The sequence below is a fragment of the Convolutriloba macropyga genome, chromosome 2, assembly GCF_964194025.1.
Source record: "Convolutriloba macropyga chromosome 2, txConMacr16.3, whole genome shotgun sequence".
Classification (NCBI taxonomy): domain Eukaryota; kingdom Metazoa; phylum Xenacoelomorpha; order Acoela; family Convolutidae; genus Convolutriloba; species Convolutriloba macropyga.
The window spans coordinates 7,973,600-7,995,639 of NC_134469.1; the positions used below are offsets into that span (position 1 = coordinate 7,973,600).

General features: G+C 36.2%; 1 protein-coding gene across 2 annotated transcripts; it reads left to right on the forward strand.

Moving 5' to 3' along the window:
• The first annotated feature begins 3,328 nt into the window (after nt 1–3,328).
• On the forward strand, nt 3,329–21,679 carry LOC142335098 (uncharacterized). 2 transcript variants are annotated; one of them, XM_075383446.1, is made up of 8 exons: nt 3,329–3,692; nt 6,288–6,426; nt 11,765–11,882; nt 12,124–12,465; nt 16,073–16,245; nt 19,474–19,503; nt 20,233–20,433; nt 20,858–21,679. In XM_075383446.1, exons 1-8 carry the CDS (start codon nt 3,377–3,379, stop codon nt 21,456–21,458), a joined length of 1,920 nt encoding a protein of 639 aa, XP_075239561.1. In that variant the 5' UTR covers nt 3,329–3,376; the 3' UTR covers nt 21,459–21,679. The 2 variants fall into 2 exon arrangements, with proteins under 2 accessions (XP_075239561.1, XP_075239562.1); XM_075383447.1 differs by lacking the exon at nt 19,474–19,503 and having other exon boundaries at nt 3,336–3,692; nt 20,858–21,677.
• Nucleotides 21,680–22,040: the final 361 nt, after the last annotated feature.

The following is a 22,040-nucleotide window of genomic DNA, read 5'->3' on the forward strand; positions in this document are numbered from 1 at the left end:
GGCGTCTTCAGTGGTTGAAAATGACGCAAATTGAACGCTAGAAATGACGCAAATTGAACGCTAGAAATTACGCAAATTGAACGCTAAAATTTCAATTAAGGAATTGTATCTCGAATCAAGCATATTTTGAATGATTCATTGTTTTGTATGAGTGATGTCTGATTCAACAGTTTTGTATGAGTTAAATTCCATCTGTTTCTTTGATGAAATGTTTTTTGTTGTTGTCATCTGAAAATCATTAAAGAGAAGCAATTATTTTTTCCCGCAGTAGACGCAATCATGGCCATTTCCTACTGGTCATAGATTTTGTTCTGTGTTTTGTCCTAGCAGAGATTTACTTGATTTTCTAGTTTTACAACCAAAAAATAACTAGAAAAAGATCAAAATTTACAATTGCGTAAGTTCATAAATAGGCCAAAAAACTAAATTTGGAAACCACTGGCAAACTTTGCATTAAAAATTGTGTTATTAGCAGGAAAAATATAGTAAAAAAATGAAGTTTTACTTTCATAGAGAAGCAACCGACTAATGCCTCACATTTAGAGCAGCATAGTTTAACATCCTTGAGTGATGACATAGTGTAAAAGAAACCAATTTGTCAAATTAAATAACTTCCGATATTTAAAACAAACGTTTTCGAACTTTAAGTGCATCGTCAGGCTAAAACTGTTTCACAAATTGTTATAGGATAAAATGAATATGTTTTACATTTGTCTGAGACCACATTAAGACCACAATTTACGTTCATCGTCAGGTTAAAACTGTTGATCTTCAAATTGTCAAATGAATGTGCCTTTTAACATGTGTATTGAGTTGTCTAAATATGAATATTTAAATAGATCTTTCTCTATGTATCTTTTTGGAAAGTATTGCTTGGTTTTCTTGTACTTCCGCAGAAGCAATATCTGCAGCAGAAGCAGAACTTTTTGACTGGAACCGTCAAAGACTCTCATAACCTTTTACATGTTACGAAGGGGCTAAATAGCAGCTATTTCCTACTATAATTTATTGGTCTTCCACATTACAAATATAAATACAATACCAGTTCTTCCTGCCGGTACGCGACGTCGGATTTACCATCCCGCTATCGTCTGATAGGAATTTTGTAAAACCAGAAATTTAATCGCCTTGCTGCTTTGTCGGTTGACCCTACAGCACAAAATGAAATTGAACAGGAACAGATACTTTTTAGCTTAAACCGATTGAAAAAAGCACTCTTGGAGCTCAAAAATAATCTGAATCATTCAAAGGTCTATTCAGGCGGTTTAGACACGGGAAAATGAGCACCATGCTGGCTAAATTCATTGGCAATGAGGAGACACCATTTGGGGATCTTTTCAGTTAATCCCCTCCCCTCTACGTAAGGCTCCCCCAGTTATAGAGCACGTAATAAAAAGCATTATGCATAAATATGGCACATGCGTCTGTGGGTTGCAGATAGTATGCACCCACTAAGCTAAGTCGCCATAAACGGTAAAGATCCCAATTTTTATCTCTCAAAATTCGAAGGTATGGATGGGAACCGAGTAAGCTCCCTTCCAAATGTGCATTTACAGTAGATGCTCTACATTGTTCGAAGCTTGACTACGCATATGAGACTTAAAGCAAGAATCGAAAGCAGACGTAACTGCTTCACTGTGCGAGCGGATAAACACTGGAACAATCTGCCAGAAGTGATTACGACCAGCCACAGTCTAAACATCTGTAAAAGAAGACTAGACAGGCACTGGGCTGACCTCCACACAATCGTTTGAGATGTCGATTGGCACGATGGAGCTGGTCCCAGAACCAACTCCTGTCAACCAGAAAACTTGACCTGACCTATCGCAGATCTATTAGATGGCGTATGATGATGTAGAAATCGAACAATTTCAGACTGTGAGGAGAAGCCCCAAATGAATGCACGAGAACTTAATATAAAGCGCGACTTGACATCGGAGGAATTAGACTTTGGGAAATTACATTTTCACATATTTTTTTGATGTGAAAATCTTCAACCTCTGCAAAAAGGTGCCCGAAATCTACCGCAGGGGCTTATGAATCTCACGAGCAGACATTAAATCTGAAATATGCACGGGGGATCCGAGGAGTAGAGAAAGCATCCTTCAACCGACCGATCATATGCAATGTTGGAGCAGGCCCACTAAAGTCATCAGAAGTAAAATGTGTAAGCTTAATGAGAAAAAAGAACTACCCCGACTTCAATGATTATATAAAACCCAGATTAATTTTGCGTATGCGGAGCTCACCTTGCGGCTTCACGCAACCGTCGAAGTAATGTTAGGAACCGTTGTTGGAGAGTGGAATGAGTTAATTCCAAAAAATAAGATTAACCGTTGCAGGTGACAATTTCTTCCATAGAACACACAACTATTCAATTTTTCCGCGAAGATCTTTTCGAGGTATGGCCCTCAAATGAACAATAGGAATAATATACTGTAAAATTTTTACGAGCAAGTACTCAGAACTAAAAGAATGCACTTGGAGATTAATATTCAGATGTGGAAATTGCAACTTAATGAGCAAAATAGACTAAAACTTATCCTAAACTTTCAATGGACGAAAAGTGGGTACAAAAGAACCCTAGAGATGAACTCTAAATTCTTATCAACTACTACTACTGCTATAAAACGTTAATTCTTCAATGGAGCCCACAATAGCCCATATTTTACATTTTTCCAATTGCATGCCCTCCTTAGCTATTGTAAATATCCTTAGGATAACTCTATTAATTCGATACAATCGTTGAAATTGTAAAGCACAATGTTATAAACGGTAGATATGTCTCCTGAAATGTAAAATGTCTTTTGATGGGCGAGATTTTTTTCTCTCCATTATAAATTCATCTCATTAAATTTTGATGATCAGTGGTATAACAGTTAGTTTTAGAACTTTGATTACAAGTTGAGGAAAAAAGTGGTAAGTTGAGGGCAAAATTGACAGCTTTTTGCGTAATACTAATGGTAAAACTTTTTCAACTCGAATTTTCTTTTTCTGTTTTTGGGATCTGTTCTGTTCCCCCCTCCCCCCCCCCCCCAGCTTAGTGGGCTTATATTTTTCACGCCATATATTTTGTTACATAGTAACGTGCTATATAACAACATATAATTTGTAACTGGGGGCGGAAAAAACACGGTGGGGGGGGGGGGGGCGAAACAGAATAGATCCCGTTTTTCAATGTCTTTATTTTGCAAGGTACTCTCAACATAAAATCAGCGAAACAGAAACGATATAAAATTAGAAACAAAAGGCATCCGTTTCCGCGAGTCTGGTTGCGTGTCAGTGATTAGAAGAACGTAATAGAGATCGATCATATGTCCAAGTTCCTGACTGTTATTTGCTTCGTGTTACAAAATATGTTTAAAGATAAAATGAGATGAAGGACCCAAATTCGGTCCATTTGTTGACATGCTCTGAAACGTCGGTGAAGCTCTGGTCTCCGCCGAACTACGAGCTGTCAAGGGAGCTTGTCCCTCCTCATGCGGCTACTCAAATCTCAGATATATGTTATGACCACGTTGCTAATAGACTGATCAGCTGCAATATAGCAGGGCAGGGCATTGTTGCAACAAATCTAGGAGATGACGAAAGCGAATTGGTCACACCAGAGATCAATGCAGTCAAGCTAGACTTGAGTTTTAATTGCAAATATCTTCTTGGTGGTACTCTTCAAGGAAAGATCACACTTCTGGGTGAGTAACCAAACTTGCAAATTTATTAAATGAGTTTCTTGAGCCGTACTCATTCTACCCTGAAAATCTTTTTTAATTGAGCCCTCGGAGTGCCTCATTACAAATTTTCCTGTTCGGAAAACCAAATCTAATTAACTGGCATTGCACCATTTTGACGATTATATGCGGAATTCAATGGAGCTAGAGGAATATTTGAATTCAATATCACATGAATCAAAACAGTTAAGAAGTATGCATTCTCCGATGTGGATCTTCAAAGGTTTTTGAAAAATAAGAAGCAATCTGTAAATTTAAATAATGAGATTTCCGACAGAATAATGGCATTTCAATCCGTAAACCATGCTGTACCCTAGGCAGTTTTATTTTTATGCATACGTCAATGATATACAAGAAAAAAATAGACGGGAACTTTGAAATTATTAATTGTATTGATGATGCTTGTATAATAACTAACCACAATGAATAAAATGCTCCTAAGATGAGCAACATGGCTCAATGTATTCAATCTATTTATTAATTTGAAAACTCAATTCCGGTTAGCACACGTGTGATACTCTTCGAATCTCAGCTTTTTCCACATAAATTAAAGTTCTTATAAATACAAAATATCAAGCAGTGCCTTCTAGCAACCAAAATCTAACCCTGTGAACTAAATACTGAAGAAACAACTTGAATTTTTTGACGCAAGCTGTTTGCTTTCCAGTCAAATAAAAGACCTATCATTCAGTTAATTGACTATATTGAATCAGATCATCGAAATCAAAACCTAAACTCCTTCGCCGTTTATCTGGATTATCTAAAGGCTTCTGACAAGGCACCTTTTAACATTTTGATTACTAACTAAACAGGCGCGATTCAAGTTTGACGCACACTGTATTATTTTCTTTCGGAGCTCTCTCTTTGACAGAACGCAAGTGGTAAAGTAATTAGTTTTTCGTCGTCGCCTGAGAGTGCTCAGCGGTGTACCGTAAGGTTCTTCTTTGGCAGTCTTCTTTTTTTAGTTTTTTTAAATGAAATTCCCAGTATATTTCTTGAGTTTTTACCCTGGATATTTGCCCGCAATTCGAAGGTACTTTTTAATAATAATAATAATAATAATAATTTGTTCCTGCGTAATCGCAGCGGAACAGCATTTGGCCACAGCGACCTGTTCTCAGCTGCCCTTTTTCTTATTATTCCCCACATTTCATACTGTTCTTTTTATGAGCAGCATTGCTCTTTTTTGGTGACTTCGGCCGTTTTTTTGTGTCTGAAACTTTCACGTGGTACCATCATTGCAGCCAACATTGGGCAGGCTATGGTCAACCTGAAGCTATGGTTAAGTAAGAGCTCATCCTTACGCAGACAGCTTCACGGAGGCAGGGGATTGAACTCTCAATCATTGGCTTGTGAATCACACACCTTACCTCGCGGCTATCACGCCACTTCTCGGGTATCATTTAATTTAAGTAGGCTGCTCACGAATTTGTTAAGTGGAATGATTGCAAACTGTAGCAAAACGAAATGTATTAACTTTCGAGGTGTAGCAAAAATTGACTCTACAGATGACGTACTTCTGGAAAACGTAAAATTTTAGAACGGTTTGGGTTCATCGTTCAGTCGGATCTCAAATAGAAAAGTCAAATTGCTGATAGGTTAACGAAAGCGTGTAGATGCTTTCATAATCTGAAAAACAATTCCATGGAGCACTCCCTCAGTTGTTAAACTTGGCCTATACAGATCGATGAGCGTTTTCAATATAGATGTTTCCTATGGATTTTTGAACAAAAAATATGTACAGTGAGCTTCGGAAAGAATGTGGCGTTCTTACCAGTTGTCACGCATTTGAACTCAAAACTTTTACTCTTCTTTCACAAATCTTATCTGTTAGATAGTTATGATTTCTCCAATTGTTTCAAGCTTCAGAAACGCAAAAAGGATTTTAGACAAACAGTTGAAATTGTTCTTGAGCGCGTCAGTGTGAACGGGGCTCATGAAAACTCGTTCTTCATACTCTCTGTGGAAATGGCCATTTATTTACATCGGCATCGGCACAAGATAATTTCAGGATTTGACCAAAGAAGTGTAAAAGCGGTCAAAAATTATTCGTTTGGCAAGTCTTTCGATTTAGATAATGTTTGTTTCTTCTATATTTCTGTTCTTGTTTTAAATGTAGCTGTATAGTAAGTCCCATAAAGTTGCAACGCAAGCGAACGTTCGAAAAGCTCGGGGCATGCAAATGGGCAGTGTTTTGCTAGATATCTGCATGTTTTAAATTCGAACTTTGACCTTTGAAACGTTCGATAGCGTTGCAACTTTATGGGACTGACTATATGAGAAGTATTCTCTGATAACTTTGAATCTTTTAATCGAGTAATTAAAACTCTTTTTCTCGCTCTCTGTAATTTTAAACGATGGTGACCAAAAGTTTGTGACAAATTTGAGTACAAGAAACTGCCAATTAGATCGTGGGTTCATACACATTCAAACCCTCCGCTTTCCGTCTCAATGGATAAGAACCTATTGACCCTCTTGTTTTAAATATAACCCCAAGGTGGTATAAAATTAAAGTTTGAACTAATGATACATTACGCTCTGAACAAAATTTTGTTCCAGACTTGAAGAGCCGAAAGGTGAAACAGACATACAGCGAGCATGCTGCTGCAATATCCTCTGTTAAGATTAGCAGCCGCAGCCAAAGCATTGCTGCCAGTGGTGATGAAAACGGAGAAATTGTATCATACAATATAGCCAGGTATGTTTATTGATTTTTGCCTATTACTAATAACTACGTTCTCAATTCTACTGGAATGAATTCTGTTGCAATTAATTAGTTCTTGTTGGTCTTTTTATAGCCGCGAAACTGTAAGCTGAGCGGAGCTATATTGCGGAGTTTGAACTACGAGTTTGAAGTGTCTTGGGGCGCTGTCTTTTTTAAGACTCGAAGAGGAGTATTGGAGAAGTCCTTTTTTAAATCACTTTAGTTGGAGTGAATTTTGAAGCAGGAAATGATACGCGTGAAAAATTTTGGAGTGGTTTTAGTCCTGAACAAAATTGAAGAGTGGAGCAAAAAGAGAGTGGTTTTTTTTTGTTCATTCCGCTGTTTTCGAGAGAGCGAGAAATTAAGGTGTAAAAAAAAATTTTGTAAACGAGCAATTTTTTGAAAACGAGCGTTTTTTTTGTATTAACGTGCGGCTTTTTACAACCCCTTTTTGTTTATTTTTCGGTTTAGAAGTTTGATTATGATATTTAATATGAATTTTATACCATCTTGCAGATTTTTCAGCTATTTGGTAAATTTTTAGCAATTTTTTGTTTTGTTTTACTGCTTTGTATTGGCTTGGTATAGACGCATATTAGTCATGGAGTCTTTGGATACCAAGTGATTACAGTTTCATTGGTTTTTTTTGTAAAGAAAAATGAAAATAAAAGAGAAATTTTCAATTATTTTAATTTTTTGCTTTTCGTTTTTTCTAATCTTAGAAAAGTTTCTGAGCCTATTTTAATTGCTTTTTGTTTTAGAAGCCTTTCAATACTCCATTTGCTCCAATGAACATTTCTGGCTCTATGTTCTCTCGTGAAATCAAGAATGCATACATTTTTAGATTTTGTTTCAAGTTGTTTTTAAATGCCCATTGTGTTTTAGTTGTTCTAGCATTTGGGGATGCCTATAGTCCAAATTAGTTGTTTCTGATGCATTTTGATATTTTTTTTGAGTAAATTTGGTAAAGATAATTTAATTGAGTAATTTTAAAATTTTTTATGAAGATTTCTGTGAATTTCCGTGTTGTTTTTTGCTTATTTTTGCCGAAGTCTTCTGATGTGTACTTTTTTCTACTTTTTACGGTTCTACCTTATAATTGGAACTTTTCTAGAGGTGTTGCTGGAATTTGTTTAGTGCACTTTTCATTGACATATCAAAAACTTTTAATTTTCTTTTTTCGTTCTTTGTTTTTACTATGTTTTTACAATGTTTTGGATTGGTGGACGCTTGACCAGAAGTTGTGTTAAAAGTTACTTAATATAATGATTTGGATTCAGAATAATAGGAGTTGATCAATAATTTAAGGCTGAGTTTTGTTGCAATTTTACAGAGAGTATTTTTGGTTTTGTTCATTTCCTTTCTTTCCTCCGTTTTCTCTTCTTAAAAATTGTGTTGGGTTTTTCTCTCAGTTTGCTGTGGTTCAACAAAAGGAAAGTAAACGTATCGCTTGGGTTTTCGCCAAAAGTTGTTTTGTTAAACTTGCAACTCAATGCGAAATTTTTATAACATGCTTTATTGTCTTTTCTGGTCAGGTACTTCATTGTTCTTTTTCATTTTCTTATTTTAAAGTAATTAGTGTTATTCAGTAGGAAAAGCATTCTTTTCTATTGCAGTCACTCAGTAGCGTAAGTTTTATGTTAGTTCGGGGAGTTAGTTTTTTTGGTGAGTTGTTTCCGGATTTCTTCCTGCTATGTTTTTTTCTTAAGATGTGTTCACTCTTTTTCATGATTTTTGAAGTCAAATTGGAGTAGTGATTTTGGTCACGCCAAAACAAGTAGTGGAGCGAAAAACGAGTAGTTTTGCGGCGTGATTTTTTAATAGCCGCACAGCGATAGCTGGGGCTATTATTGGCCTTCTCTTGTTTTTTTATTTCGTCAAGATTTTCGGTACGACCAAATGACGTCACAACCACTTCAAATCTGCATTTTGTTCACTCGTTCATGCATTTTCAGTTGAATTGCGTGCGTGATGTTATTTTTTGCTCTTTGTGAAGCGAGTTTTTCTTATTCGCGTGATTAAATTTTGGGTCACACGTGACTTACCTCACTTAAAATTGACATCCTAACTTTGAAATTGACTTTTATTTACTTATTTCAAAGAGATGAGGTCAAGTGAATGTGTGTCACTCTAAATGAAGGTTTTTGAGAGCAGTTAATAGAGGCAGCAATAACATACAGAATCCTAATCAAAATTTAACATCTGAGCCTTCAATGAAAAGACTAATTTTTTGTCTGTCTTTTTTAATAGCCCGCCTCATCTTCTCAGCCGGCTATTATAGCGCTCCTATTTTTTTTACTTCGTCGAACTTTTTTTCGCTTTACCCATTTTGCCGCTTTTTCGACATTTTGCTTGAAATCTTTTTGACTTCTCTAGGCTAGTTTCACTCTTCTGTCATTCTGCTCAAAGTCCTTTTAAACAACAGCTGCTCAGCAAAGCAAAATGAAGCGAGTGGGTATAAAAAAATCAAAGTCAGAAATAGAAACGGGATAAACCCATAAAGCCCATTTTTAGATGCCCGGTACTTGAACTTTGTTCTCATATGTTTTAGTTACTATCTATACTACTTATTGGTATTGATACTAGACCTTTTAACCTCTCACTGAGAGACAGGATTATGTTCAATTACGAAGTGACATCAAAATAAATCGCATTAAAAATGTTGGGTTGAGTTATGGGATCAACGGCGGCTATTTTCCGGCAATCTGCCGGGCATGTTTACTGTTTTTTTTAGACTGCAGATTTACAAAGCTATTGCGGCTATTTTCGGGCAATCTGTCAGCTATGTTTTTCGTTCTTATTTTAAAATCGTGAGAAAATGGTGTTTGAACAATAATTTGCTTTCTCGCTAGCGGTTTTTTATTCACATGCGGCAATTTCACTTTGATTTTTACTGTTTTTTTTCGATTTTTTGGATCGGATTTTTTTCTAAATGGTTTTCGCAATCCATTGATATTCATTTTACGCCTTTTCTTTGAACCAAAATTCTCTTTCTCGATAGTGGTTTATTGTTGACTTTCAGCTTTTTTTAAATTGATCTGATTTTTTTGGAAATGGTTTTCCCAACTCACTAATAGTACGTCCTAGGTCTTGTTTTTGTTTATCTCTATTATACGGCACTCAAGTCTATTTTTTCGCAGCTATTCTGGCAATCTGCCGGCTATGTTGAATCAATTTCCGTCTGATCATTTTCACCTCTCTTGAAAAGGGATAAATTGGTCAGACCCGAAATGTTGGTCAGAAATGTCTGTTCAGTGCATTTAAATGTTTTTGTCTCTGTATACCAAAACTGCCATGGAGGAATGATTTATGATTGGAAGATCATTTTTGATAAGGTTTGCACCTCCTTCTTTTGTTATCTCCCTCAATTCTTTAAAACTTCTCGATAAGTTTTGATGATTGATGAAAGTCGGTAAAAAAGCTTTGCCTTAGAGCCTTCATGAAACATCTAATTGATCTCCTATGTTTGAACTTTTTGAAAATCAGTATTCTAATTCTCTATTCTTAACGGAATCTCAATTTGTTGCTCTACTGCTCCTCAAGTTATACTGATATATTAGATTTTTGGTCTTCAAATTTTTATCGGACAACTTCGGAAATATATTCTGAGAGCTGCAAATTGTAGGTTAACTTGAGTTCTTAGTCATTTAATCATTGCCTTTTAATTTTTTATCTAAGTTTTGGTTTCTCAGGACTAGGATTTATCGTGAGGTCATTTGTTCTGAAGTTTGTCGTCTTTGCTGAATTCAAACAAAATTATATTTCAATTTTTTGTTCATGACTCTAGTTTGGGCTCTAGTTTATATTTAACTCCGTTATTTAAATTCAAAGCAGTTGTAATTGTTACTGAGATAAAGAACATAAACCAATGCTGAAGCATGGCCTAATTTAGTTCTCTTACCTGAAAAAAAGGGAAGAAAATGAAGATGAAGTCAATCAAGATGAAGTCAAGTATCATCCTGAGATTGAATCCATTAGTCAATATTTTGTTTACATTTCCCTGCAAATCACATTAAAGACTTTACCTAAGTGCTACTATACAACGTGCGTAACCTCGAAGTACCCGTCTGAATTTTGTAATTAAAGAGTGCGAAGGATTCTCAGTTGATGCCAATCAAAGAAAGCCATCAAGAGCAGTAATCCTAACGCAAGAGCCCGATTTACGGAACCCAAATAGAAAATACACGTTTTCAAGCTGAATGGAATAAACTTTTATGAATCGAACAAGCAAAAAAGCATGGAAAAACCGATGCTTCATTTGTTCATTCGATCTTTCTCCATTTCCTCTATAAGTTGAAGTTAATTGGTCTCTTTTTGGTCGCTCCCTGTCGAAATTTAGCGAGCAATTAATTTCAGTTCAACTTCTCGATGAAACGAAGAAATAAAATAAATTGATATGGAGCTTTGCTTAAGCCTTGATTTATGTTTTTTATTGCGAAGTAACCAATCGCAAAAGGAAAGATTTAAAAAAATGGTAAAACTTCAGAACAAATGAACTCGCAGACATACCTAGTCCTGAGAAACTAAAAGATAGCTCAAAGTGTTTGAAAGCAACTGTTAAATGACTAAAAAACAAAAAATAACCTAAAATTTGCAGCTCTCAGAATACCTTTTTTTAAAACATGAAAAATTAAAGTGAAAACCTGAATCATAGAAGAAATTTTTTGAGGACCTGAATTTGAATAATTCAGTATAACTAGGGCATGCCTCGAATAATATTGAAGGCTTTAAAAGACTTTTAAGGAAAGTTTAACTGAGAAGGTATAATTATTTTTAGTGTAGTGAAGGAGATTATTGCAGGACAAGTACTGAAATAGAACAAAGATATAGCATCTGTAAATAAATTATTCTCTGAATGGGGGCGTTTTCCTGCCTGAATTAGTTTCATCAAACGTAAGATTAGCGATGTATTGCAGCTCAAGTAACTCTGTCGCACATAATACATGCTGGATCTGCGATGTTTTCGATTTGATATCTTCTGTATATCGCTCTAAAAAGTAATAAGTTAAAGGTAATTAAAAAATAAAAGAAATAATAAAGTAGTAATAAAGTTAATAAAAGGTAGGTTTTCGTCTCAGAGCTATGTAATCTCTTCGCTATGTCAATGTTGCCTTGAAAAAACTTGATAGTCTATGTCCTGGTAATGTACCTGCTTTTTGTTGCGACTGAACTTTGTTGTGAAACTGAATGGAGATAGATGACCTTTATAAAGACCATGTTTTGAACACGTTTGAAAAAATTGAAATCCTGTCTTTTTCCAAGTTTAATAAAGCACCTGCTTCACTCTTGCGAAAAAGGCAAAATTAGGAGCAAAAAATGTTTTTGGTTTTAGCGGCAAGTGCAACAAACTGACCTCAACATCTCAAGACCAAAATGTTCAATCTGTTTCTGTACTGAACTTCTCGCCTTTTCGAAATGGAATCCTGTGCAGTGGTAACTCCACTGGAATGGTAAGTAATCCAAAATCTTGCATAACAATGAAAGTTGTAAAAATATGTAATCTTACCAGTTCTGCCATTTGAGAGGGCTTAATGGTAACCACCCCCCCCCCCCCCATTCACCTCCACCCCTAGAGTTTTGCTATTATAATGCGTACTGAATATATAGACATGGTTTGCAAGTGGAGGTTATAGATACGAGGTACGAAGGGGTTTGAAAATTGGATCTATTTTGAATAATTGAATTATTCAGATTTCATTCTGGGATACCTCCCTATGTTGTGAAACTTCCTTCCACGACAACCTCCACCACTCGCCTGTGACGTCACTATCCTTCTCGCCATCCAATGAGATGCTCCTTCTGACGTCATCACTGGACAGGAAGTTGGTCTACTTGGACACGACCAATCAGCAGATTGTGAAGACTGTTCACACTGAGAAGCACGTGACCAACACTTGTCTGTTAACTGATGGGACTACGAGTGCAGTTGCGACTGAAGATGGTTTAGTGTTGCTGTATGACTTGCGAAAACTTGATTGTCCCACATTCTTCTTCACATCGCATTACGGGGCTCCTGTATCTCATCTATCACAGGTAATCGAACTGTCTGCTTCTTCCTGCTCTCGGTAATGAAATTTCTGTTTTCATTAACTTATGTGATTGTGGTGTGTAGCCTGAAGAATGGGGGGGGTGGATTTTATATACCCTTTATTATAGCTGCGAAGCTGTAAGCTGAGCGTAGCTATATTGCGGTGCTCCTGGTTTTTTTTACAATTCAAAGAATTTGAATTGTTTTGGGGCGCTGTCTTTTTTTTATAATTCAAAGAATTTGAATTGTATTGGGGCGCTGTCTTTTTATTACGACTCGAAGAGGAGTATTGGAGAAGTCCTTTTTTAATCAATTTTATTGGAGTGATTTTTGAAGCGGGAAATGAAACGCGAGAAAAAATTTGGAGTGATTTTGGTGCTGAACAAAATGAAGAGTTGAGCGAAAAGAGAGTGGTTTTTTGTTCATATCGCTGTTTTCTAGAGAGCGAGATATTGAGGTTTGAAAAAATTCTGTAAGCGAGCAAAATTTTTTGTTCACGTGCGGCATTTTAAAGCAGTTTTTTTCTCAATTTTTTTTGGTCAAGAGTTTTGGTTATTATTTGGTTTTAATTTTAGGCGGGGTTTGGTAGTGGTTTGAAGGTTTCTAAAAATATATATGAATTTTATGCTAATTCGGATGTTTTTCATGTATTTTGCTGATTTTTGGGCTAATTTTTACAATTTTTTTTGTATTGTTTTGGTTTGCTGCCTCAAATGAGTATTGAAGATACCCCTTTTACTTGAGCAATTTTTAGTTAACACGTGGTTTCAGTTTTGTGGATATGAAGCATTTTTTTGTTGAGAATTGATGAAAAATGTCCAAAAATGGAACTATTTTTCTTAATTTTTTGCAGTTTTTCGTTTTTTTCTTTTAGCTAAGTTTCTCTGCCTCTTATGACTTGCCTATTGTTTTTGCAAGCATCTGGATACCCTATTGGCTGAAGGGAATTTTTCTTTGAATTTATATGTTTTTTGAACTATTAAAAAATTTATATGTTTTTTGAACTATTAAAACTTTCAGTGAAAGTTGTTTTTAAGAGCTTTTCTTTCATAATTTAGCCTAAAGTATTTCTTCAAAATTCACATAAGTGGTTTTTTTAAGTAGTAGTTGTTTTGATGAAGTTATTTTGGCAGAGATAGTTTTTTCGGGATTTCAATTTATAACAAAATTTGATCAGATTTTTTATTATATTTAAACAGATTTGATTTTATTGTTTTTACTCTTATTTTCATGACTTTGTTTCAAGATAATCATAAATTAGTGAAGGCACATTTTGTTTGATGAGTAGTTGGATGGCGTTTAAATGGATTTTCACTTCGAGTCGTTTCCGGAATTCTTCCGGCTATGTTTTTTTTTTAAGATCTGTTCACACATTTTCATGATTTTTGAAGTCAAATTGGAGTGGCGATTTTGGTCACGCCGAAGCAGGAAATGGAGCGAAAAAGCGAGTGGTTTTGCGGCGTGAATTTTTTTCGCTCTAATTTTAAAGTAGAGTGAGAAAACGGTGTTTGAACAAAAATTCGGTTTCTCGGTAGTGGTTTTTTGTTCACATGCGGCAATTTCACTCTGATTTTTACTTTTTTTTCGATTTTTTGGATCGGATTTTTTTCTAAATAGTTTTCCCAATCCATTCACTGCTCATTCTGGACCTAGTTTTTTGTTAGAATCAAAATTACATATCTCACTAGTGGTTTTTTTTTCTCCCTAGCAGCATTTTGACATTGATTTTCTGTTTTTTTTTCATCTGATTTTTTTTTAGAAATGGTCTACCCAATTCACTCATTGTCCGTTCTAGGTCTAGTTGTTTGTTAAGTCAATGAAAATTCTTTGAATTGTACGTCAGGATTTGTCCTGCTATATTTTTTTTAAGGTCTGTTCACACATTTTCATGATTTTTGAAGTGAAATTGGAGTAGTGATTTTGGTCATGCCGAAACAGGAAGTGGAGCGAAGAAGCGAGTGGTTTTTGCGGCGTGAATTTTTTCGCGCTAAATTTAAATTAGAGTGAGAAAACGGTGTTTGAACAAAAATTCGCTTTCTTGCTAGTGGTTTTTTGTTCACGTGCGGCAATTTCACTTTGATTTCTACTGTTTTTTCGATTTTTTGGATTGGATTTTTTTCTAAATGATTTTCCCAATCCATTCATAGTCGGTTCTAGGTCTAGTTTTCTGTTTAGTCAATGAAAATTCTTTGAATCGTACGTCAGGACTTGTCCTGCTATGTTTTTTTGTTTCGTCGTCTGACGCTCTTTTTTTCGTTTTACATTTGTTCACACAGCAAAGCTGAAAAAGTCAAATTTCTGAATGACTTCCTTTTCCTCTCACTAACGGCATTTGCGCGCGTGACGTCATTTCTCACTCGCTTTAGCGAAAGTTTTTAGGTTATTTGCTTGATTAGATTTTGATCATACGTGACTTACCTCACTCAATATAATGAGTTTTGCACTTTAAAACTTGATTTAAAGTTTAATTTGAATTTGTTTAAGGTCAAAGGAACTCATATGTGCAGTAAAGGTCCCTAATAAGAGGCTTCTGTGGAATGAATTTTAACAATCTTTAATAATTCATCGCTGAATGTTTTTTACCTAATTTTTTGAGCGGCGTCGATTATTCAATTTAGATCTGTATCTGTTTCTATCTATTATATGGCACGCAGGTCTGTTCTTTCGCAGCTATTCCGGCAATCTGCCGGCTATGTTATATTAGAATTTGTATATATCCTTTTAAAGTAAAAATGTCAATTGTAGAGAGTCATAGTTTGCAGAGAGGGCACAGTTCTCGAAAGCTAATATAGAACTAATTTAATCTGAAAATGTTGATAATTTTCTAATGCGATCTTCGTGTCCAAACAAAACAGTCCCGAATTGCAAAATATTCCCAGACAAAATAGTAAAATAAATATCAAAACGAGTAAATATAATCTGCAAACATTTAACAAACATGATCTATGAGTTCAGCTGTTAATGTTGTGTATATTTCAACTCGATTTATAGTTAGGACTGTTTCGTCTGGGCCTGTTTTGTCTGTTTTATTGGGACTGTTTTGTCTGTTTTATTGGGACTGTTTTGTCTGTTAGCCGATCTTTTCATTATAGTGGACCTATTGATGGGTTTAATACAATATTTTCAATGATTTATGATAACTAATGTAGCTATCATCAGGAAGCAAATAATATCTTGGGATAGCAATTTTATGAATTTTTCTATACAGTTTTGCCGATATAAAAACCGAACTCCGCATTGATGTCTTAAATTTCAGCGGCTTCTTGATGAAGGTAATGTTTGGGTATATCTGGGAAATTGGGCACTTGCATTGGGGTCAATTATTTGGCTGTTTGTGACGTCCCAGGATTTGATCAATAATCGCTAGAAGGGCTTTTGATGTGGTTTAAAGAGCAGATTGTAAATTTTACCACGTTTATTGTTGTTTTTTGGGTATTGATGAAGAATTGTTCCTGTGGTAAAGGTTTTCTGTATTTTGTCGAGTTTATCAATGCATTTTATCAATGCCTTTCACATAACAGCACTCTGTGTGCAAAATATTATTGACTACAAATCAATTGTCGTTGTTAATTGGTAAAGCGATAAACAGCATCCTAATTTTTCACGTTTAAGCTCACGGCACCTCCTTCGTTCACATCTAGACGTAGCTTTACGGGATCTGGCACTTCGTTAAATGAGGTGAACGGGGGTAAAACCAGCAGTGGGTTCTCTTCCTCTGGGTTCACTTCCACCAGCGAGACCGAGTCAGATGTCGGTAACACCACAGCCGAACTAAACACTAACAGGTTGGTATGTGAGAAGTATCTATGGCATGAACTGTTCTATAATTATACAATTACTGCATATGTTTGAAAAGAAAACTCACAACATTTTGATGAACTTGCTTTCAAATGACAAATTAGCAATAATTGTAGCCGTGTCCTCTTTTCTTGCCTTGTTAAAAATTATCGACTGAGTGTTTTGACTCTTGGAATGAACTAATCACGCTTGACTTCTTCATTTGGAGTGATCTAATTTGCTCCCTCATTCACCATTTGGTTTTATATCTTCTGTTCACCCCCACAGTGTTTTTTAAACACGTTACTATGTAAAAAAAATATGACACGTGCGCCTGGGGCATAAAATCCACTTTACCACTAAAGGGAAGGGAAGGGGGTTTGGAAGAGGGAGAAAATATATCCCACATTTTGGTGACAGGAACTCTAAGTGACTCGAACTCTAGCTGGCTTGGATGGGATTTGTTAAATCCGCAGTGATTGACCCCAGTTTTAGGTCACCGCTTACAAACTCGGGATCACTGTCTGATACTAACTTTTTTGATATCCCAAATCTCGCAAAGATTTAACTCAAGTAGTACACTTTTGCTGTTTGTGAAGTTCTATTTCTCGAGGGGAAGTCTTCGACCAAACTTGATCCCGCATCTAATATCCCAAAGATTTTAGCTTGGTCCTAAACATAACATATTGAGTCTTTCCCAAACTTCTGCTTTTGGTGAAGTGGAAACTGTTGTCCCCCGCTAGGTCTGTTTTCTTGGCATTGTTTACACTTATTGACATATCAAAAAATTCTCGACTGATGCCGGACCAACAGGCCAGCATTCTGACTGCTGTTTGTTGCATTCTGTCGGGAGTGAGTCCCATGAGCAGCATTCGCCATCACCACAGGTCTTAGGTTGTATGGATTGAGAGGCATGCGTTGTCTCGTATGTTGGCTACTTTTCATACTTCCAACTTAAATACTTAACTTTGATAGCACTTTTGAACAAAGTTTGAAGCAATATTTGTAATCGTGTTGGTCTATTATTATGCAATATTTTCGCTCGACTGTTTTTGCGCTTTTCTATAACATTCTCTGACTTCTCAGGTGATTTTCTCGCTTTAGTTCTTCATTTTCGGTGATTTCAATTGCGCACACATTGAATTGAAATTTGTGGCTAATATAAAAGCGACTGTTGGCGATTGATTCTCGAAGGCGTTGTAGTTTAGTGGTTGAGATGGCTGACTTCTATCGTGGAGGTGTAGGGTTCGAACCCCCATGGGTTCCAAGTCTTTGCACCCTTAAAATATTTCTAAGCTCTATCCCTAAAATAAACTGGCACTGCCTGTTGTTCGAGAGCAATTTATCCGACGTTAGTCGGTTTTTGTTTGAACTCCCTTGAAGCTGCCGCGAATATATTCATGTCTTTAATTCGTTAAACCATACCCAAATTGACGGGACTGTGGCAGTTTCCTTCATTTACCATATTTTTCTATCGACCTTTTACTTATCCTTTGCTGACTTCGTAACTAGGGATTTTTCGATGTAGTATGTTGCGGAAATACGTTGTTAGACCTACTTACCTCTGTGTTTTATTGTGTATTGCCTGTATAAACAGGATCATATATTTTTTTAAAAATTGCATGGTTTAAATTTCAACTGTAATTAATGGCTGCCTCAGCTTCTCAGCCGCTACTATAGTGCTCCTATTTTACAATGCAAAGAATTCGAATTGTATTGGGGAGTTGTCTTTATTTAAGATGTGTTCACACATTTTCATGATTTTTGTAGTCAAATTGGAGTAGTGATTTTGGCTACGCCAAAATATGAAGTGGAGCGAAAAAGCAAGTGGTTGTACGATGGGAATTTTTTTAACTTGGATATTCAAGCAGAGTAAGAAATCAGTGTTTGAACAAAAATTCGCTAGCGGTTTTTTGTTCGCATGCGGCAATTTCACTTTGATTTTTACTGTTTTTTTTTTTATTTTTTGGATCGGATTTTTCTAATTGGTTTTCACAATCCATTCGTTATTCATTCTAGGCCTAAATTTTTGTTGCACTCAAATTTCTGTTTCTCGATAGTGGTTTTTATGTTCACATGCGGCATTTTGACTTGGATTTTCTGTTTTTAAGTTTTTGATCTGATTTTTCAAAATGGTTTTCCCATTTCATTCTTAGTCTGTTCTAGGTATAGTTTTTTGTTTAGTAAATGAAAATTTTTTGTTTAGTCAATGAAAATTGTACTTGAGGACTTGTCCTGCTATGTTTTTTTACGTCGTCGTACTAAAATTTCTTTGCTTTACTTAAGTTCACAGCTTGTTCAACATTTTGCGTGACATCTTTTTGACTGCTCTAGGCTAGTTTGACTCTTCTCTCATTCTGCTAAATGTGTTTTTATATTGGATATACTTAGTCAGTATCCGAAAACGAAATCGGAAATGGAACGGGTTAAACCCATAAAGCCCAATTTTAGATGCACGCTTTTCAAACTTTGTTCCTATTAACCATCTCTAATGTCTTTTGGTGTTGGTACTAGCCCCTGTGTCGTCTCACTGCGAAACAGAAGTATGTTCAGCTCCAAAATGACATTAAAATAGTTTGCACTTAAAAATTGTTTGTGTACAAAAATCACTTTTTTCTTCTTTCAATCCAAATCGTGGTTATGGGAATCAACGGCGGCTCTTTCCCGAGTATCTGCCGGGTATTTTCATATCTTACGAGATGTCAAGGTATATAAATTGTTGTTGCCTCGAGCGTCGCAGAACTAATCTTTTTTATAAATTACTGTTTTCAGCTTTTCGAATTTCTTCTGTCAGCAATGTCTTTTGCGTCGCAGGTCCATACGTTCACTTTAATTTTCTGCTAATATATCTTTGTTTGATTTAAGAAAATGTTTTGATCGAATAGTGCGATTCGACCCGCGAATTAGTTCAATCGCCCTCGTCTGCTCACCGTGAAGCCTTTAAGGTGGACACATAAAAGTATTATTTGCGAAGCCACTGGATTGAATCGCGTACCCTTCATGTTGAAAATAGATCTTGGGGTCAGCAAAAGTTATCTGATGGTATGGGTGGCTCAGATTAGTATTAGGCAATATTAAATACATGTAAACAGCCTACAGCAATTGTGATTTTGTCGGTTTTTACATGTATATGCAATTGGTCTGTAATTAATGATTTGTGTGTACGATATCTGATTAAAGTGTAAGTACAATGTGGTTATTTGAAGTTGAAAGAAACTATGAGCCGCTGTTTTCAGCTCAGCAGCACTTACGACTTTTCTCAGGAGGTAAATTTCATCAAATATGTATGACCAAATTGGGAATTTTCGTTGGACTCTTCCAATACATAGATGTGGTTGCTGCATTCAAAACTGAATCCATTGCTCTGTATAAATGCTGTGTTATTTAATCATATTTTGTTCATCCGTTTAATCACGCGATTGTTTTTTCTGAGAGTTGTTGTAGAGTTGCGGTGGCCTTGAGAAGAATGGCTCACAGGTGATAAATTTTTAAGATTTTCTGAGAGTAACTCTATTTCAGAAATTTTCTCTAGAATTGGTTTCAAAATTTTTCATAAGTTTTGGTTTCATTTTTAATCTGCATGTGCTCATTATTCATACCAATTTTTTGGCGGAGATAGGAAAAAGCAAGTCATCAGAGCCCTCCCGTACTTCTTTGAACAATTTTTCAATGCCACCTATGAACAAAACTAAAGCTCCGATTTTGCTGTGATTTGTTATAGAAAATTTATTCGCTATACAAGTTATTTTGCCGCCAGTGTGGCTAATTTTTTTGTATAGCCTAATAAGAGCTCTGACTAGCTGTTGAAATTTATAAATACGATTATAAACGTGCAAAAATATCAGTGATGGATTATGATAATCTGTCTGGGGGAGGGGGGGGGGGGGGGGGTTGTTTGGCGGGGCAGGGAGGAGGAGGTGGAAACAGTTTCTTTAACTGTTAAAATCGAAGTGCAAATTATGGAATAAAAATAAATTAATCTTAATATTTTCTAGAGCGAGTGCATCTGGGCCTCCATTGCGAGTGATGAATCTGAAGTCCCCAAATGGAGTTGCAATGAACACTCCCCCGATCAAGAGGCCTCTCAGCTCCAGTAACATTGGACCCAACCTAGTCTTGCCATCCTACTACGGACAGGGCTCTGTCTTTTCACCCCTTGACAGTGCTCACGGGGGATCAAATCAGGAGCTGTACTCGTTAGTTCAACATCAACTCGTGATTTAGTCGGCAATATAAACGAGCCACCCCTCCCCCCCCCCCCCCCCACCCCCCACCCCGCGGCCACGCGTGAAACAAAATTTTTCGTTTCCATTTTTATGCTTAAAAAATATACACAAGGCAATATGTTCACATTGATGATGCAGGTAAAGCTGTTAACATCACTCAATGAGAGAACAGGTTGATCAAAGTTTTTTTAAAATTACCGAAAGAAGAGAGGAGAAAGTGGTGTTAAATTGGTTATCGCTTCGGGGGATTTAGTTTAAATTATGAGATAAGGAGAGCTTTTTACTACTGTCCATTGTCCACGGATTCAAACCATTAATTCAACATGATTGGTATAATAAGAGTGTAATACATAATTTGAGGCTCGAACGTTATGGTTCCACTTGTGCTTTATAGGAAGTCAAAAGTGACTAATGGAGTTTCATCTCCGGTGCAACCAAACAGATCCACGCTCCCTTCGGACTCTTCAGTTCGACTGCCGAGAACCTCTTCAAACGACGACTCCCTAACCACTGTCAGCGAAGTCGTATCTGTTCGGAGATCCTCTGCCTCTAATGCTAACTCCGTAGCAGGTGTAAACAAAAGACCCCCTCAGTACACCCCACTTTCAGCAAATGGATTGTCATCATCAGTTTCTGTGAGCGTTCAAACCCAAACAGAACCTTCAGGATTCTTCGGAATACCTAATGGTGATGTTGCAATGAATGGTATGTCGCACGCCTCGACGTCTGCTGGTATGACGTCATCGTCATCACAAGCTATATCATCCCCAGAAACAGTTGATTTGTTACGAAAAACTATTCTTGAATCGACAGAATCCGTCAAATTAATTCTACAAAAAGAATTCAGCAATGCGCAGATTAATAGTTACAATGACTTCTTTACTCTCAAGAAAATGATGGAACGACTAACAGAGGAAAACGAAGCGATAAAGAAAGAAATTGCTGAACTGAGGGAAACTGTGAACAAAGTGAATTACAGAGCTAATTTCTTCTGAGTCTTCTGTCCGATTTTCTGTTCGAATCGCCTCTTAAGCCTTCTTAAAGATGATGTACATACGGTAGATTTCACTAGTATAGTGTAGATGACCAAACTATTTTTGTACGTGTTCGGAAACCGAATACTCACTAAAGACAGCTTTGTTTTGAACTCGCGTGTTTGCTATAGGGCTCTGACAAACCTAACAATCTTATCAAAATTGAAATTTGAATATTATACGGACCTGATGCTGCGGTGTTCGTTGAAAAGGTAAATTTTCTTTACGAGACGAGAAATCACGATAGATAGGCGTGCTTATAATGCATAATTTTAATGTCGCTATTTTCAATTTGTATTTTAACTTGATTGATTTTCCTTCGTAGTTCGCCAAAGATGGCGGTGATTAACCATGAATGTCATGATTCTGAATTTTCATCCCCAGCAGATATTGTCACTTCTTTCTCTGCTCTATTTTTTTATAGCTTTCCACAAATCTGTTTTTTATAATAGTAGACAGAGAATTGCTTAGACAAAGCTGAGTAGGAATTGATAATTGTAGGAATTGATAGACAATTGTAGGAATTGATAATTGTAGGAATTG

Coding starts and splice junctions, on each gene's coding strand:
- LOC142335098 (XM_075383446.1), top strand. CDS start 3,377: ATGAAGGACCCAAATTCGGTCCATTTGTTGACATGCTCTGAAACGTCG. Junction 12,466..16,072: donor CTGTATCTCATCTATCACAG/GTAATCGAACTG, acceptor TTCACGTTTAAG/CTCACGGCACCTCCTTCGTT. Junction 20,434..20,857: donor TCAAATCAGGAGCTGTACTC/GTTAGTTCAACA, acceptor TGTGCTTTATAG/GAAGTCAAAAGTGACTAATG.